At 43.0% G+C, this 19376-nt stretch overlaps 1 protein-coding gene across 1 annotated transcript; it reads left to right on the top strand.

Moving 5' to 3' along the window:
* Positions 1818–18929, top strand: RRAGC (Ras related GTP binding C). Its single transcript, XM_003127801.4, has 7 exons — positions 1818–2173; positions 4306–4509; positions 5473–5672; positions 8495–8609; positions 9622–9764; positions 12669–12817; positions 17406–18929. Exons 1-7 carry the CDS (start codon positions 1937–1939, stop codon positions 17555–17557), a joined length of 1200 nt encoding a protein of 399 aa, XP_003127849.1. The 5' UTR covers positions 1818–1936; the 3' UTR covers positions 17558–18929.

The following is a 19376-nucleotide window of genomic DNA, read 5'->3' as shown; positions in this document are numbered from 1 at the left end:
TGAACTGTGGTGTAGGTCGCAGATGCGGCTCGGATCCCGCGTTGCTGTGGCTCTGGCATAGGCTGGCAGCTACAGCTCCGATTCGACCCCTAGCCTGGGAACCTCCATATGCCACGGGAGTGGCCCAAGAAATGGCAAAAAAAACAAACAAAAAAAACAACAAAGAAAATAGAAGACTGTGCTGTTCATTATGGTAGCCACTAGCCACATCTGGCAACTAAAATGCCATTAAAAATTCAGTTCCTCAGTCACACTAGCAACATTTCCAGTGCTCAATCCACATTGGCTACTATGTTCAACAGTGTGGAGGTAGAACTTTTCTAATACAGAAAGTGCTACGGGTCATTACTGTAGAAGGAATGGCCGAAGGAATTGAGTATGGAATGTGGAACAGAAAACTTAGTGGGTAATGAAGACTAATATCTGAGATGCTGTCATGAAAAGGATGAAGCCCAGTGCTTCTACATTCCAGTGTTTAAGTGGCAGAGAGTGTAATTTGGGGCCTCAATAAGAGACAGACAAAATTTTACCACAGTGGAATTGACTGCCCATTGAGATAGTGAGCTCTCTTCCCTTGGAACTACTGAAGTGTATGCTGCATAATATCCATCAGTCAGACGCTGTGGAGTGGATTCTCTAGGTGAGAGGTTGGACAAGATGACCTCTACGGATGTGTCCCATCTTTAACTTGTAGATTCAGACATAACCAAGTCCCAAATTTGCATACATGCTTTCCTTTCATAATCAAAAAGTTAGTTTGCTTGGAACACTAGCATCACCACCCCCGCCCCCTTTAAGAGGAAGATCCTCTTTTGACAAATTTCCAGTTCTAAAGTCTGACTGAAAATTCCTCCCTCTAGCTTTCCCAAACATATCTGGTGACAAGCATTTGCTCCGGTTTGCTTTCATTATTCTTTCCTTTGGTCTCCCATCTGAACGAGGTCATAGAAGGGGCAGTGTTCTGTGGGAGGATAGAATTAATGAAGAAGTAGACTTTGACTAAGTGAGAAGCAGAGGGAATTAGGTCCTGTTCTTGAAGTGGCAGCAGTATTCATTGCCAGTGATTTGCTGAAGAAAGAGGATAAAACATTCTAGCTTGCTTGCGTGTGCTTTCCTATCAGGGTCCGGGTACCTGCTAAAACGAACTGTATCTCACTCTGGACTGCCTTGGTTGAGGCTGTGCCCACATTCTGTCAGGCTCCTCCTCTATACTCTTGCATATCCCAACCAGATCCACCCTTTTAGACCAGCTCAGACGCCAGCTCCTAAGAGACGTTTTCACCCACCCAACTCCCCGAGCTGTTTTATCTGTACCTTTGACCTTCCCAGTTCATACCTAGTACTGAAGGTACTTACGCAGAGGCCCAGGCTCTATTAATCTTGGAGCAACTTGAGGACAGGCAGGGTCCGAGTCGGTTCCAGTTTTGTGCCCCAGGACTTCGCGGGCATCAATAAATACTGGTTGGGCGAGCACAATAGTAGGAGGAGGGCAATCGTTTTTTTCTCCCAAGTGTCCAGAGAGCATCTGCTATTGCGATGGCCTCTGGAGCCCGAGGCAGGCAGGGGAGCGGTGAGAAGCAAGGCTGGGCAGGACCGAGGTGCGCGTCGGGGCGGAGGGCAGCGGGCTCGGCCCGGGCCGAGCCACCCTCCTCGTGACTCCTCCTCCCCCCTCCACAGCTCCGAGTCAGGTGATTCCGGGCACGTGACGGGCACCACCTACCCTGCTGCTCCCGAGTGGCAGCTCGGGTAGCCAATGAGAGGCTGGGCCCGGGCGCGGAGCCTATGAGAGCCGGGCTCCGGGGGGCGGGCCGCACGGCTGTGGCGGCTGCCGGGGGCGGCGGCGGCGGCAGCGGACTGGGGAGGCGGCGGCCTGGCTCGGCCTGGCCTGGCCTGTCAGGGCGCGGGCGGCGGCGGCTCCGGCTCCGGCTCCGGCACCATGTCCCTGCAGTACGGGGCAGAGGAGACGCCCCTCGCCGGCAGTTACGGCGCGGCGGACTCGTTCCCAAAGGACTTCGGCTACGGCGTGGAGGAGGAGGAAGAGGAGGCTGCAGCCGGGGGTGGCGGGGTTGGGGCGGGGGCCGGTGGAGGCTGTGGCCCGGGGGGTGCTGACAGCTCCAAGCCGAGGATTCTGCTCATGGGGCTCCGGCGCAGCGGCAAGTCTTCCATCCAGAAGGTGAGTGGGGCCGCGCCGGCCCCTCCGCCCCTCCCCCCTCCCCTCCCCGGGGGCGCGGGTGGCCGCAGGGCGGGGAGGCCCCGAGGAGGGCGTAGGCCGGGGTGGCCGGCTGGGCTGTCCCAGCGCGCTTTCTCTTCTCTTCTGGGAGCAGAGCCCGGGCGCGGCCGCAGCGGGGACCCCAGTCTCAGAGTCCACGCCCAGGTCTGCCGAGGCCGAGTGGGTCCCGTATTCCCCGAGTGGCCAGAGCGAGGCAGGTGCCTGTGGCTCCGCCCGGGATCTCGCCTCCTGGGACCCAGCCCCTCTTCCATTCACGAAACTGAGACGTGCTCCATGGTTCTAACTTGGAGAACTTCCTGGACTCCCTCCCTGGCCCTGGTTGAGTGTTCCTTTCACTTCAGGTGACCTCAGTTTGCAAGGGCTTCCCAGGTGAGCCCCAGGGAGCAGCATCAGAAAGAGTTGCGACTAACTCCCTAGCCCTTGTAATGCCCGCTCTTGTTACTAGTTTGAAGGAGACTTTACTGTGACGTTAGTGGGAATTGGGGGCACTTTTCCCACCTATTTTAGTATCTGTGGCCCGGTGAGCATAGTTACTAGTGATGTTGCCCGTTTGTATGTGGCTACAGGAATTTTCTGAGACCTGGAGAACATCTGCAGACCTATGCCAACTTTCACTTGGGGTCTGTCAGGAACGGATGGAGGGCTATGCACTTTTTGGTCAGGAGGACGTAGGGGCAGGATTGAGCTCTCAGCTATACCTCTTACACACAAAGTGAGCTGGTAGTAAAATGCTAGATCCCTGGTGTTTTGCCCTTTCCACTCTGTTGCAAAGGTCTCTCCAAAATAAAGGTCTCTGCGTGATATTATGTAGACATGATATTTTTTAAAAATAGCCTTCCGAATTGACTGAATTACTGTGTTTTATCTTGTCACCTTTATGGAGAAATCTGAGTACATTTTATGGTAGGTTTTTAGCAAAGTGATTTTAATTCTTTTCACTTGTTGCTCACTGCCTAAACCTTGGGAGTAACTGTCTGTTTTTCTTTTCTAGAAAGTAACAGTGAGGGGAAAATTAGTTTTGTGTTAGAATTGTATTGACTGTGATTATTTTAATTAACAGTTACCTTTACCATTTTTCTCTCATGGGAACTGTCTTTTCCCTGTCAACTCCCAAACTTAGCCCCTCCCAAATATATTCCTCCTCCTCCAGTTTTTGTTTTTGTTTTGTTTTCATTTTTGGTTGCCTCTGGACATATGGAGCTCCTGGTCTAGGGATCAGAGCTGAGCCACGGTCTTGACCTGAGCTGCAGTTGAGGCAGTGTTGGGGGTCTTTAACCCACTGTGCGGGATTGGGGATTGAACCCATGTTTCAGCACTCCCAAGATGCTGATACCATTGCACCACAGCCAGGGCTCCCCTCCTTCCCCAGTAACGTCACTTTTTACTTGGTATAATTTGCCGTAGTTTTATTTTCTTCCACAAGGCTGCAAATCCATTGAGGGCAGGAGTCTCGTCAGTTTCATTTCTGATTATTCCTCAGAGCCTGAAAGTTTTCAATGAACAAAACTTTTTCAACTTTAGCTATATACTTTGGTAATCTTAAAGTAGATTTTGGCAGAATTAATGCAGTTTAACAGAAAAAAAAATTGAACTGAGACGAGAGATGTTGCTTCTCCTAGTATCAAATACAGAGAAAATAGCAGAGAAGTTTCAGTTTTTCTGGTGATTTCATTTCATACTTTGGTGTCTTCTGTTGGAAGTTAAAGGATAATAAGTACTAGTGGATACACCATTCACTTTTTACTCCTTTTATTTTACTACTATTTTTTATGGCCGCACCTGTAGCATACAGAAGTTCCTGGGCTGGGGATTGAATCTGAGCTGCAGCTGCAACCTATGCCAGATCCTTAACCTACTATGCTGGGGCTGGAGATTGAACCTGTGTTTCAGCAGTAACCCAAGCTGCTGCAGTTGGATTCTTAACCCACTGAGCCACAGCGGGGCCTCCACTTTTTACCTCTTTTAAAATTTTTGCTTTAGGATGAAATTCTTTAAATTATGTTAATTCAGGGTGGAATTTTGTACTTTAAATACAAAGTTGGGTAGCCGTTAAATTGTCTTCTTTCTTTTAACAGGTGGTGTTTCATAAAATGTCGCCCAATGAGACCCTCTTTTTGGAAAGTACCAACAAGATTTACAAAGATGACATTTCTAATAGCTCCTTTGTGAATTTCCAAATATGGGATTTTCCTGGGCAAATGGACTTTTTTGACCCAACTTTTGACTATGAGATGATCTTCAGGGGAACAGGAGCATTGATATATGTCATTGATGCACAGGTAGTTAGAAATGATGATGTTTACTTCTCTGGTGGCAGAAGATATAGGAACAAAGGAAAGTTGTTTCTCGTCTTTGTCATGCGCTTCTTGCAGCTTATTTCTTTGCCAGTACGTTCCCTAACAGTGTGAGAGATGTACCTGCACAGGTGCTTAGGGAGCAGGTGTGCCATTGTATAAGTAAGGAATATCAAATGATTAGGGATATGGCTTACATCCCTGAGTTCCAGTGAATGGGTAGCCTTCCATTTTTGTTAGTGGTAGATATTGCTGTACTCTCTTAACTTCACCACATTGATGTCAGTCACTGAAGAGGTCTCATCAGTGCCCATAATAAAAGGAGGAATGTGAGAACCAAGTCCATAAATGTTAAAGTGCATAGTTTCTTTAATTGCCCAAATTGAGTTGAGTTTAACCAGTACTTGTTGAGGGCCTAGCCTTTGGCAGGCACTCAGACAAACGGGACATGTCTCTGTCCTTAAGAATCTTACGTTTTCTGAGCTTAAGCATTAGTTAGGAATGCTTTCTGAGTGACAGGCTCTGTAATGGGTGCTTTCACATACATGGTCTATTTACTTTCTTCTTCACAATACTGTGAGGTAGGTACTGTAATTCCAATTTTATGTTCGAGTAAACAGATCAGAGTCTAAGCAACCTGCTGAAAGTCACACATCTAATAAATGGCAGAGCTGGGATTACTTAAAAAAAATTCTATTGGGAAGAAATGTCCATTCCCCATTTCCTTTCCTTATATTATCCGTTTAAAAAATTACAAGTATTAACTTGGTAGTTGAATTTTTTTATCCTGAGAGATTGAGGATTTAGTGGTATAAGTTAATGTGTTTGGATGTTTGAATATTTCTGAATAATTAGGATAATATATTTTCTGTGGTTGGGGAAAGAGGTGGTTTGAGGCTTTCTTAATGCAAGATTTCTTTTTAAAAAATATTTTGTTCTGACTTACAGGATGACTACATGGAGGCTTTAACAAGACTTCACATTACTGTTTCTAAAGCCTACAAAGTTAATCCAGACATGAATTTTGAGGTTTTTATTCACAAAGTTGATGGTCTGTCTGATGATCACAAAATAGAAACACAGAGGGATATTCATCAAAGGGCCAATGATGACCTTGCAGATGCTGGGCTAGAAAAACTCCACCTTAGGTAACAACCTGTGTGTTTGATATGAGAGCCCTGAAAAGTGTGTAAATGTATTCCCATCTCTGTCATTACAAACACGTAGCTCTCTGTTACCCGTATACCCTCCCCAGATCTATGATGTTTTTGATCTTTTCTTTGTTGAATTCAAGCGGTTTTGGGAGCCCGATGTTACTGAAAAGTTATTTTTCCACTTTTTTGTATTTTCCCAGAGGTTGAAGTCACGTGAAGTGTTTCTCTTGGTGCGTTTACAAATTCATCTCAAGAGACTGGAGTCAGGCTGTTTCCTCATGGTGTAAATCTGCTTTGGGACTCCCCTCTCTTGGTTTCATCATTTTTTTTTCCCTTCTTGCTTCAGTTCAGGGAATCTCTGTCTCGTTGATTGGAGAACTCTGTAGCTTGAATTTTCACAGTATCTCTTTCAGTAGGAAGAACCTTTTAAAGAGGGTACAGTTTTAAGTCTGGATTCTTATGTATCTGGTTTATGTTTTTGAAAACATTGTCTGCTTTTATGCATCTCTAAAAATTGGGTTAGGCGAATGTGTCCTATAAATCTGCTTAGGGCTGCTATGAAGTTTAAAGAACTGCTGATTCATAATTAAATGTCATTAAGAAATTTATTATTAAACCATATCTGCTAGAGAGATTTGATGATTTGTGTACTTGCATTCTAAAAGTGTGTGAAGAATATCTCCTACATCCTTTGTATTTACTTTTATGGTTTAGGTAGAAATGAGTAATAAAAAGTACCTAAGAAAATGTTCTTTTGATGATATAAACAGCTTAAAGGGGAAGCAGTGGAGAGACAAACCATAGCTATTTCCTTATCCCTGGTCTGTTACAATGACTTCCCTATATAGACTCAAGCCAAGCCCCATCCCTACCCCTAATATTCTCTAGGGCCCCTGGCTCAAGAGCTTTCTGTTATTCTCTTAGGAAACCACATGGAAAAGCTCATTGACCTCTTGTTTGCCTGTATTAAACTATGTACAAGTAATTTATGCTTTAAAAAAATTCAGCAATATTTGTAAGAGGAAATGAGAGTACCTTCCCATAAAATTCCTCAGTCTTGTTTTTTTCCCACCATGAATAATGGATTTTAAGCCATGGTTGTGCTGTTCCCCAGAGCCCATGGGAACCCTTCTGATCCTCCCTAAACTTCATCTGTGTCTCTTCCTGGGGCATCCCACCTCAGTGGTACACACCATCCCTTCCCCCCAGTTCTTTATGGGGCTCCAGGCCATGTTAGTTTTGCATTAAGCTTTTATTAATTACCAGCAAGCTTATGGATGAGGCTTGAGTAGATTTTCAGTTTCCAGAAACTCAGCTTACTAAATTGCCCTGTGCCTTGGAGGTTCTTCCTGGTCCCCATCCACCTCCAAGCTGCACATTTCCTGCAGGACCGTCTTGAATTGCTCGTCTAAAATATTCCTTTGTCCTTAGTGTCTGAGGGGAGATCATTTTGGTCTCACCTGTCCTGTTGTTCTAACATCTAGATTAGAGCCCCATCCAGGTTGGATTTTTAGGTGTGCTCTTTGAAAGTATCTTTAAATTACCCATGAAGTGTGATATAAACAGTTCTATGTCTCTGACTTTGTAATGCGTGTTTTAATTACATCATGGATACAACTATGGATGAAGAGTATACTTCCTGAGTGACAAGGCAGGTAGAATTAGCCACGCTATTTAAACTGTTAAAGGCCTCTCTCGTTTAAATATGTGTTTTGTTAAATCTACAAAATTTACTTCGCTGTATATCCTTTTCAGGCCTCCAGATAGCTGTTCCATTCTCTATAGAGCCTCAACTCCCATCTTCCTTAATGTGTTATTTACATAAAATTCTAAGCACCAATTTAATTTTTCATTTGTTCAGCAGATGTTTATGAGCACTCTTTAGGGCATTGGGGCTGCAGCTGTGAGCAAGGGCAGCAAAGTTTCTGCCCTCATGGAGCTTACATTCTGAAGAATGTGACAGCTCAAAAACACTTACAGATAAATGTATAGTAGGGAGTTCCCATTATGGCTCAGTGGGTTATGGAACCTGACTGGTATCCATGAGGATGTGGGTTTGATCCCTGGCCTTGCTCAGTGGGTTAAGGATCCAGCGTTGCCATGAGCTTTTGATGTAGGTCGCAGGTGTGACTCAGGCGTTGCCATGAGCTGTGGTGTAGCTTGCAGACGTGGCTTGGATCCTACATTGCTGTGTCTGTTGCTTAGGCCCGCAGCTGCAGCTCCAATGCGACCCCTAGCCTGGGAACTTCTGTATGCTGCAGCTGTGGCCCTAAAAAGAAGAAAAAAAAATGTATAGTGTAATTTTAAGTTCTTAGTGCTATGAAAAAAAACAAGCCAGGGGAAAGGGGCTGAAGGCACTGGGTACAGGGGTAGTATTTTAGGTGAGGGAATCAGGAAAGAACGTTCTGAGGAGGTAACATTTTAGTAGAAACCTGAATAATACTCTTATGTAGTAAATATTATCTATCTCCTCTGAGCTTTTTCTTGGGTTTCGTCAGTGATGGCCTTAAGAAATCAAGCTTTTTGGATCAGATTGTAAAGACTTAGGTGAATATCAGGTTTTTGCACCTGAAAATGCATTCCTAGGTACCACCTCAGTTACCTCAGTTTGAATGCAATAAAGGGATGGAGAGCTACAGGCCAGGTGGGGAAACTGCATTTGTCATCTTGAATGTTGTGGATGGTGCACAGGAAAAGAGGCTTCATTTGAACTTGATGAAATCAAATGTTAAGAAATTTAAGCTTTTATATGTTAATGACAATTGTCACTGGACTTAAGATAGTTTTCAAATTAATCAAACTATTGTGTTTTTCAGCTTTTATTTGACTAGTATCTATGACCATTCAATATTTGAAGCCTTCAGTAAGGTGGTGCAGAAACTTATTCCACAACTGCCAACCCTGGAAAACCTATTAAATATCTTTATATCAGTAAGTGAGCTGTTTACTTCACTGTAGTTACTGATTCTGTTTTTGCCGAGCTGTATTCGTATTATCAAAGTCTCCAAAAAAAAAAAAAAGGGCTTGAATTAGTCTGAATCAAGCTTAGAGACTAATGATACACTTAAATGTAAAGTAACTAATAAAAACAGTTAAAAAAGGGCTTGCTTGAGTTATTTTCTGCATTTTCCTTAGAAGTCCCTTCCCCCTCCTTTTTGTCTTAAAATGACCTGGTGAAGAATTTCCTTGTGTTTTCCTAATTGACAATGTCTTCATGATACCTGTTTACTGAAGGAAGAGTAGAAACTGGAATAGACAGGGTTTTGGGAATTCGGCTCAACTTAATCTCTGCCTTATTGGAAGTCACATTGAAAAATTGATCCCTTCCTTGTTAACTGTAATCTCAGTGTCATTTTTCACATTTCGTATTTTGAGGATTCAGCTTAATAAAAAAGGATAGTCCTACAATAAATTTAGCATTCTGCCAGTCTATTTTCCAAACATTGCTTTGAAGGATTCAATGTGTAGTGATCCCCAATTCTCTGGGCTTTTGGCTTATGTTAGATGTTGTTGTCAAACCATTCTTTTATGGTTTGCTAATTGCCATATAAAGCCTCTGTGGTAGCAGGTCATTCGAACTGGAGATTGATTATTGCCACAAAAAAAGGATTGTTGAAAATGTAGCATGGCTTGATTCCCCCCCCCCCCCGGAGGATTTTTTGGGTAGTTTTCGGTGGTGTCTTAAAAGTTAATTCATTTTAAGAAATAGGAGGAAGGAAAAAACAAGTGCGACTGGTACAGTTTTGTCAGTAAATCAGAGCAGAGAAGTAATTCCACATTTATTCTTGAGTTAAGAGAACTGTCCCCTAACCAAGTACTATTTGTTTTTTTGGTATTCAGTTGTATAATCAGTATGTTAATCAGTGATTCAAGATATTCGATAAGTTTCCAAATTGTGATTCTTAAAAAAAACTGAACAGTTCCTTAATTTTGTTTTTTCAAGAATTCAGGTATTGAAAAAGCTTTTCTCTTCGATGTTGTCAGCAAAATCTACATTGCAACCGACAGTTCTCCTGTGGATATGCAGTCTTATGAACTTTGCTGTGACATGATTGATGTTGTAATTGATGTGTCTTGTATATATGGGTAAGTGGTACCTGTATTTCTGCAAGATCTCAGACAAGTGGAAAACTTACCAGCTTGATTTGTCCTGGGGATTCATTTCTGAGGCATCTGTCAAGTACTGTATGAAGAATTGCTCTGACCATAGTACTTCAACTTGGAGATGGTTTCTCTGTAGGTATGCTGCTGGGTCCTCCTCCTTCAGACTGGAAGAGCAGCTGAAAAAGCGTGACTAGTGCCAGACTTAGCACTGGAAGTTTTGCCTGCTATTATTTGGGAAGTTTGTATTATGTCTTCTCACCACTGCAACTTAGATCTAAAACATTCTCAATTACAAAGTATGTACTGGTCCCTAATTTGACCTTAGGCTTTATGGGATTGAGGGATCCTTAACCTTTCGGAGAGCTCAGAAACAAAGAAATCAGAATTCTGGATGTCATGAGGTCCCACAGTGGCACAACTGGATCAGCAGCGTCTTGGGAGCGCTGGGATACAGGTTCGATCCTCAGCCCGGCACAGTGAGTTAAGGATCCGGTGTTGCCACAGTTGTGGCTTAGGTCTTGACTGTGGCTTGGATCTGATCCCTGGCCTGGGAACTCCATAAGCTGCAAGGTGGCCAGAAAGGGGGAAAAAAAAATCCTGGGTGTGAGATGAACTTAGATTGGATCCTACTGTATAGCACAGGGAACTATATTTAGTCACTTGTGATGGAACATGATGGAGGATAATGTGAGAAAAAGAATATTGTATATACGATTGGGTCACTTTGCTGTAAAGTAGAAATTTGACAACTCTGTAAATCATCTATAATGGAAAAAATAAAAATCATAAAAAAAAGATGTGACCCATACACCTAAGTTTCCAAAATAAGTCTCTGAAATATAAACTCTTCTTTTATGTAAATTCACCAAACTCTATACAGAAATTTGTAAAAGCTAGCAAAGAAGTGATTTTGTAGAAAAGTCCAAAGGACAGGTGGAAACTTTGCAAAACTTATCGGTATTTCAAAAGCCAGTAACCTCTGCAGCCTCTCATAGCTCTGATTCATCTCATGTTTTAATGCCAGCACTCTCAAGGCACTTTTTTTCTTTTTTCTTTTTGCTTTTTAGGGCTGCATCTGTGGCATATGGAAGTTCCCAGGCTGGGGGCTGAATCGGAGCTGCAGCTGCTGGCTTACACCACAGCCACAACCACTTGGGATCCGAGCTACCTCTGAGACCTACATTGCAGCTTTTGGCAACACCAGAGCTTTAACCCACTGAACGAACCCAAGGATCGAACCCACGTCCTCATGGATACTAGTTGGGTTCCTAACCCACTTAACCACAATGGGAACTCCCCCAAGGCACTTTTCTTGATGCTCTGACATTACCTTTGCTTTCTGAAACCTTTGTCCTTTATCTGTTGTTCCTCTCTGCTCCACCTGGTCAAAATTCCTCTCATCTCTCTGTCCCTACCCTTCACCTTGGTTTTTCTGCCTAATTTGTCAGTGTTTCTCTCCAGCTGCCTCTGAGTAGGAAAATGCATTTGTTTTATCTGTTTGTTACCTGTCTGTTCTTCTCTTCCATGCCTATTTTTCACTCTTGTGATTATGCATTCTCCTTTTTTTAATCCTTTCCATAGTGAAAATGAGGTGTTTCTGTAGGTTATGCAGGAAAGTTTTATGTTCCCGTTCCTAGTTTTAAAAATAGATGAATAGAACATTTGCTCGCTCCTTCCTCCCTCCCTTCTTTCCTTCCTTCCCTCCATCCTTCGCCCCCCTCTTCTTTCTTTTCTTTTTAAGGCTGCACCTGCAGCATACAGAAGTTCCCAGGCTAGGGGTTGAATTGGAGCTGCAGCTGCCAGCAGCCACGACTACACCAAATCTGAGCTGCATCTGCAGCCTACATGCGGTTGTGGCAATACGGGATCCTTAACCCACTGAGTGAGGCCAGGGATTGAACCTGCATCCTCATGGACACTGTGCTGGATTCTTAACCTACTGAGCACAGTGGGAACTCCCAGAACATTTGCTTTTTCTTTAAAATAAATCAAAATTGTATAAACCAGTTTTTATAATTAAAAAATTAAACTTAGTTGTTAAGTTCATTTTCAGTATAAGATACATTGAAACCACATTTTACATTATAAAGTACAATATTAAGGAGTTGTTGCTCAGTGGGTCAAGAAACTGACATAGTGTCTATGAGGATGTGGGTTCAATCCCTGGCCTCACTCAGGTGGATTAAGGTTTTGGGCTGCTGCAGGCTGTGGCATAGGACACAGATGTGGCTCAATCCAGTGTTGCTGTGGCTGGGGCCTAGGCCTCAGCTGCAGCTCTGATTCCATCCCTAGCCCAGGAATTTCAAGTACAGAAAGGAGAAATAGCCATCATTTCACTGTTCTTCATGCAGTCTACGTATGCAATTTGGTGTGCTTTATTGAAGTTCAGTTTGCTTCTTACTTGACTCTTGTTTTACATTTTTTAAAGGAGGACTCTGTGTAATTCAGACAATTCTAGTCTAATAAATGAAATAGTTTTCAGACTCTGTATGGTTCACTTTGCAGCCATGAGATTTTCACAGGCTCTTTGGTAGACTGTATTTGTTTTAGTTTTTGTACTTATGCCTTTTTTACTAATAGTGGTTTTCATATTTGGGGTCCTTTCTTATTGGGAGATGGTGTCAGCACAGCTGAATATAAGGGAAGATTGGAAGCCTGCTGTGTTCTATGCATCCTAGTAAACAGGATGGTGTGAACACATGGAATACTGCAGCAGAGTTTGGACACCTGTACCTAAACCCGATTTCTGTTCCACTGTGGCTGAGTCAGCATTCTTCTTTCTCAAAAGATGTTCAGGAAACTGGGTGGAAAGATTTGTCATTGTGCAAACGTGACAAAATGCCTAATTGGGAAACCTCTAACGACCGGTACTTTGTTTTAAAACAGGTTAAAGGAAGATGGAAGTGGAAGTGCTTATGACAAAGAATCTATGGCCATCATCAAGCTGAATAATACAACTGTTCTTTATTTAAAGGAGGTGACTAAATTTTTGGCACTGGTCTGCATTCTTAGGGAAGAAAGTTTTGAACGAAAAGGTAATGGCATTTGAAAAAAAATGTCTTTAGGATTTCCCTGGTGGCTTGGTGGGTGAAGGGTCTGGTGTTGTCGCTGCTGTGGCTTGGGTGACTGCTGTGATGTGGGTTTGATCCCTGGTCTGGGAACTTCTGCATGCTGCAGGTGTGGCCAAAAAGCTGTTTTTTTATATAAGGTCTTTGTCATAATTTCTTCGGTTCTTGAAAACAAGAGGCTTTACCAGCTCAAACTACTTTGGCGCCTTTTCGTCCATGTAGAGTCCAGAATTTCTCCGTCTTTCTTTGGTCTTTTACTTTAAATCAAGTTTTTTATTCCAGCCTCTCTCATTTCAGACCCTTCTGATACCTGTCTAACTGCCTGTGGTTTGGTTTCCACCTGAACCAGTCTGCTGAGACTGTTTGAGAGGTTTCCAGGTCACTGTCCTGCTGCCTTCTGTGGCCTCTCCAGCCTTCCGAAGTGTGACCCTGTCAGTCCCGCCTTCTTAAAGCTTTCCTCTCTCTTTGCTTCCCTGAAATGGAACTCTCTGGGTTCTTCTATGTATTTGTGTCTCTGGCCACCTGTCCCACAGTTTCCATTTTCCTTTTGCTCAGTTCTGAGTGTCCTTCGGAGCCAGGTCTCCCACTCACTTTTTCACTTGCTGTCCTGGTCAGTGCACCTCACCAGGCTTTGTTTAATCTCCTCTGTGGAGTTGATTGAAACAGTCACACCTCCAGCTCTGACTTGGACCAGTTTCCCCATTGGGATCTCTTAGTAAGACATCTTCGCTTAAATGTTTGATTGCTCTCTTGTCCATGGTGTCACAAACCGATGAATGTTTTCCACTTTCTTTCACGACTCGCCTGGCTGCCCTACTTCTGTTACTAGTTATGCTGTATTTCTAGTGTCCAAGCTGGGATATGTGGTAGTCAGGTAATTGTGTGGTATAATTGCTCAAGAGGCCCTTGCAGATGATTTCAAAGTGGGGGTTCTGTGTTGCCCTTTTCCCATTCTTTTAATTTTAACCAAATCTTTTTTTTTTTTTTTTTGGCTTTTTAGGGGTGCACACACACATATGGAAATTCCCGGGCTAGGGATTGAATTGGAGCTGCAGCTGTTGGCCTGTGCCACAGCCACAGCAATGCGGGATCTGAGCCGAGTCTGCAACCTACACCACAGCTCACAGCAACTTGGGATCTTTAGCCCACTGAGCAAGGCCAGAGATCAAACCTGCATCCTCATGGATACTGGTTGGGTTCATAACCTGCTGAGCCACGATGGGAATGCCTAACCAGATATTACCATTTATTTCTTGTTTCTCGGGTTTCCTTTCCATTTCCTCTGTCAGTGACTCCAGGTCCTCCTCCCTCCAGGCCTGTGGTACTGCATTCATTGCATATATTGAGGGCTCAGTATGTGTCACCTTTTATTCTAAGGGCAGTCTCCTGTTCAGAAAGTTACTTTTACCATGTTTTTAACTACTCAAGGATCTACTGTAGCCCTCTTGTGTTCATCGCAACCAGCCCCTGCTCTTTTGCCTGGTTGTAATATTAATATTGTATGAATTAGTATTATTTCACTAATGTTGATAGGAACAAAGTATTCCAGATATACACAGTTCTTTGGGTTAAAATAATGTGTGTGTTCATCTTTCAGCTTAAGAATTGAAACATGACAAATACACATTTGTCCACTGTGTGTTTCTCAGTTGAAACCCCCTCTTGCGCTCTGTTGAATGCGGTGTTTTGTTTTTCCTGTGCATGATTTAGTCTTTTACTTCATATCTGTCCTTAAACAATATAAGGTATTGTGTATCTTTGTGTAAATGATGTCAAGTTGTAAATCGTCTTCAGCTTACTCGTTCTTCTTCCCTGGAGGTTGCTTTTGATATTGTTCCATGTCCATAGCATGTAGCTCTGGTTCATTCATTTTCACTGCCCCACAGTATTCTGTGGATTGCATATACCACAGTTTATTTTCTTCTTGCTGGACATTTAGATGATTTTTAAGTTACAAATAGTTTTGCAAGAAATGCTCATGCACCAGCTTGTCTTTGCACATACGGAGTCTTTCTCTAGAGTAAGCATTTAGGAGTGGAATTTAGAGAAGACATACATCTTCCACTTTGTTAGGCATGACTGAATTGCTCTCCAAAGTGGCTTTATCATTTTCATCCCTGGCACTGCTGCTGTTCTCATTACTTCATGTCCTTCATAATGTTTGATACTGTTAGACCTTTTAGTTGTCATAAGTGTGGCAGGCATGAAATGGTATCTCATTTGGTTCTGATTTTTACTTTAATTGCTGTTTAGAGCAAAAGTCTTTTTCATTGCACGAACCTTTTTATGCCAGTTTAGGTGTTTTCTCTGGTGATTTGCTTGTTCACATATTTTTTATCTCTTTTGTACTCTATCTTTTCTGTACTTCCTAGGAGTTCTTTGTCTCCATTTCTAATTTTTAAAAATTTTACAAACTTTTAGTTATGGAAATTTTCGAATATATACAAAAGTAGACCAGCACAGTGATTCTCCATGTACCTATCTCCCTGCTTCAACAGTCAGCAGCATGTGGTCAGTCTTGTGTGTCCTGTATATCTTCCCCACAACTGAATTGTTTTTCTTTTTTCTCTTTAGGGCCACAACTGCAGCATATGGAAATTTCCAGGCTAGGGGTCAAATTGGAGCTACAGCTGCCCACCAGCTACAGTTGGCTCCAAGCTGTGTCTGTGACCTACACCACAGGTCATGGCAACACCAGATCCTTAACCCATTAAGCAAGGCCAGGGATCGAACCTGCATCCTCATGGATACTAGTTGAGTTCCTTACCGCTTACCACAATGGGGACTTCCACACAACTGAATTGTTATCTTCTACTCTATTGTTGTAGAAACTATCTAGCATATAAAAAACTAGAGAAAATAATGTAACAAACCCCTTTTTACCTATCACCCAGATTGAGCAGTTACCAGAGTCCTAGCCATTCTTATTTCATCTCTATACCTTTTTTCCTACTGGGTTATTTTGAAGCAGATTTCTGATATCAAATCATTTTGTCTATACAGATTTCAGCAGATATCTCTAGAAGTAGTGCTCTTTTTTAAGCATAACTATGACCGTTAAAAAACATAACATTGATGGTGATTTCATGATATCACATGTCCAGCCAGTGTTCAAGTTTTTGTTTTTTTTGTTTTTTTTATCTTTTGTCTGTTTAGGGCTGCACCCTTGGAAGTTGCAGGCTAGGGGTTGAACTGGAGCTGTAGCTGCTGGCCTACGCCACAGCAATTCGGGATCTGAGCTGCATCTGTGACCTCCACCACGGCTCATGGCAATGCCAGATCTGTAACCTACTGAGCGAGGCCAAGGATCAAACCCATGTCTTTGTGGATCCTAGTCGGGTTCGTTAACCACTGAGCCACGACGGGAACTCCTCAAATTTTTCTGATTGACAATTTAATTTTACCATTTGCATAAAAGTCAGTGTGGTTGAACTTATCAACACTTTAATTTTTCCCTGAATCTGAAGGACCTCCTTAACTTGACTCTAACTTGCTTATTCAGACTCTATTCCCAGTACATAATCCCAATAATTCTCTTCTCCTATCTGCAGTCAGACCAGTTTCTTTCCTGTCTTCCACCTGTGTGCTGTGTTGTCCTTGCCAGCTCCCTGCTGTTTTGTGACTTTGGTCCTCTTTCCTGCCTGATTAAATCTTGCCTGTATCCTCAAAGTCCTGCCTCACCCCTGACGCTTTCCTTGCTGTTTTCACGCTGCACTTGGCTCTCCCACCTCTGGCTTGCTTTCACGTCTGTAGTAGATTTAACCTCAGGTTATTGTAATTTGTTTCTTGTGTTAATGTCTTTATGTCCCCATATCGTTGAGGATGTAGGTGCGTTTCTTTTCTGCTCTGCCGTTCTCAGCACTGGCTTTTATTCTCGAGTTCACCTTATGGTCTGGAATGGCTCCTGGAGCTCCAGCCATCTTAGCCATGTTCTGGCCATTAAGGAGGAATGGGGTGGAGGAAAGAATAGATCCCCTTCCTTACGGAAGTTGCATACACTTGCATGTATCTCCGGGTCCAGAATTGGTCGTGTGTCACTATGTACCTGCAAGGAACCCTTTGTTTGACCAGAATCTTCTTTGGGAGTCAGTTCCTAAAACAGATGAAGAAGGAGTTGCCCTGCCTGAAGTGGGGAGCAGGCTTCCTGAGGCCCTGCCTGATGGGCCTCCCCGACCCCTCCCAAGCCCAGGGCTCTGCTGAGCAGTTTGCCAGACTATTGTTCTAGCTGTTTCCTTCAGCTTTTCGTTGGCTGCCCTGGAGATGTGTAAAAGGGAGAAGCTTTCGAAATCAAAAAGTATTTTGCTTTCTCCTTAGGTTTCATTGTAAATTTTCTTAGCAAATTTGTCTTCCCAATTGCTTTTTTATTTCCCCTCTTCACTCCCAGGCCCCAGAGGTAACCCGTGTTAAAATTGGGTATGTGCTTTTCACGTTTCCAGCATAAAGAATTCCTCAGTTGGATATATGTTTTTTAATACATATCAATTATTTTTTTCTGTCACCAAATGTCCCCTAGTAGGTAGTTTCAAGATTGACAGTCTTTTTCTCTCCTGTGCAGGTTTAATAGACTACAACTTCCACTGTTTCCGTAAAGCTATTCATGAGGTTTTTGAGGTTGGTGTGACTTCTCACAGGAGCTGTGGTCACCAGAGCAGTGCCCCCAGCCTGAAAGCGTTGACACACAACGGCACGCCGCGAAATGCCATCTAGCCTGAATGCCAGCGGTCAGGGCTCCGTGCTGGCTTATTCTTCACTCCAGGGTCAGAGGCCATGTGCTACAGGACATGGAAGTTGCCGCTTGTGGGAATCTGGTGCCTGTCCCACTAGAGACAAGGGGTAGAGTTTCTCATTCGGATGAAAACTCCTTCAACCAGTGGTGTGCAACTGAAGATACTCTCTCTCTCTTTTTTAAAAAAAAAAAAAAGAAAAGGCAAAAAAGAATTCTAGACACCACAGAACTGAAGTGTGTTTTTCTCCTCTTTGGTGGCCTACTTTAAGTAGTTGGGATGTTTTGGACCTGGAGATAACACCGCTTACCTATCCTTACCAGGGAATGTTACCAGTTGAAAATAATAGAACTGAAGTTTTCTATGCTTTGCTTAGATTTTCATTTGAGTAGTCGCTCAAAATTCTGCCTTGCTTAAGTTCTAACCCTGCCTCCCAGAGTTCAGTTTTGGACCTTGCACACCTCAGACCTTCGAAGTGCATTTGCTCGCTAATTCAGAGGACACGTGGTCTGACTGCAGCAAAGGACAGTCCTGTATGTTTCTGCAGGAATGAGAAAATTTTACGCTGCATCAAGTCGAGAGCAAGGCTCAACAGTGGCTGCTGCATTAGGTTTCTTGAAAGTATCGGGAAACAAACTTTTGAAACAGAAGAAAATTTTTGCACCTGTGTTTTGGGTACCAGATACCTGGGTTCCTTCTCATGTATTAGATAAATGATTCTGATCACTGTAACAAAGGAAATTAAAAAAAAAATTGTTTTCCCCACAGTCTCCTCCTAGGAGAGAAACTCATGTCATTGAAATACTTAGCTCACTTTTCTTTAAAACTTGTTACCAGTTGCCACATACTTTTTTATTCTGAGCTATCAAGATCCTTTCAGAATTGCTGTCCTGTTGACCGTGAGTGACCCTAAGGCACTGGCGGACTGTCCACTGGATGTGGCGTCATGACTTGTGTCGTTAAAACCTTCTTCATCTCCAGTATTCAGATGCCAAGTGTCAGCTGTGGTACTTTCTTCACCTAGGATATTAATTCATAATTGTTTCTTTTTGTTGAAAGTTGATACCCTCCCCATCGGTTTAAACTTCCATGTTATTTTTACTTCACATGCCCAGTAGTCCTATCTTCCAAAGCCACTGGACCACTTGAGTACATAAGTGCCACTGTTTAATGAAATATGTATATTCAGGTCTGTAAACCTAACTGTGTGACTTGGAGTGCTTCCTGCAGACGATTCTGACTGTTGAGTATTTACATGGACCATGGTGATATCCAAAAGAGAAGTGCTTTTATATTTATAGATTATTTCATTGAACTATATGAAATGGGTATCAATAAATGTATTTACTCCAGAATCAGTTTTTTTTTTTTTTAACCTAAATCACAGGAGGTTGGGGTGATGAAACGTTATCTTGTCCCACTGTCATTATCCATTTCCAAACGCCTTATGTTTTAGGACCTGTTGCAGGAATTTCATGCCCTGTGTGCAGGCATCTCTCTTGGCCTGTTTCTCTCTAGGGTAGAAGGTCTAGGCCTGGGTAAAAATGGGTGTTTTGGCTGTGGTATTTCATACCAACAGATCTCACTATGGTGGGGAATATCTTGGGTCAGTTGCATCCAAGCCAGGAAGCAGGTGAGGAGATGAGTCAAGTATCATTATACAGAATATGTACCAATCCCAGCTTGTTTTTCATTTCTTGTGATTTCTGAGATACTCATTACTAACGCTTAAATAAGGTCAGTTCTGCCTTATTTAGGTTGGTCTCAACTGGTTGGAGTAAAGTATACATTAGTCTATAGAA

The sequence above is a fragment of the Sus scrofa genome, chromosome 6 (genome assembly GCF_000003025.6).
Source record: "Sus scrofa isolate TJ Tabasco breed Duroc chromosome 6, Sscrofa11.1, whole genome shotgun sequence".
NCBI lineage: Eukaryota > Metazoa > Chordata > Mammalia > Artiodactyla > Suidae > Sus > Sus scrofa.
The sequence above is the reverse complement of the archived record's forward strand: the minus strand, read 5'-3'. Positions and strand labels throughout refer to the sequence as shown.

Excerpts from the sequence above, each read along its gene's own strand:
- RRAGC (XM_003127801.4), top strand. The coding sequence starts at position 1,937 with ATGTCCCTGCAGTACGGGGCAGAGGAGACGCCCCTCGCCGGCAGTTAC. Across the intron at positions 2,174-4,305 it reads GCAAGTCTTCCATCCAGAAG|GTGGTGTTTCATAAAATGTC; the intron begins GTGAGTGGGGCC and ends TTCTTTTAACAG. Across the intron at positions 12,818-17,405 it reads AGAAAGTTTTGAACGAAAAG|GTTTAATAGACTACAACTTC; the intron begins GTAATGGCATTT and ends TCTCCTGTGCAG.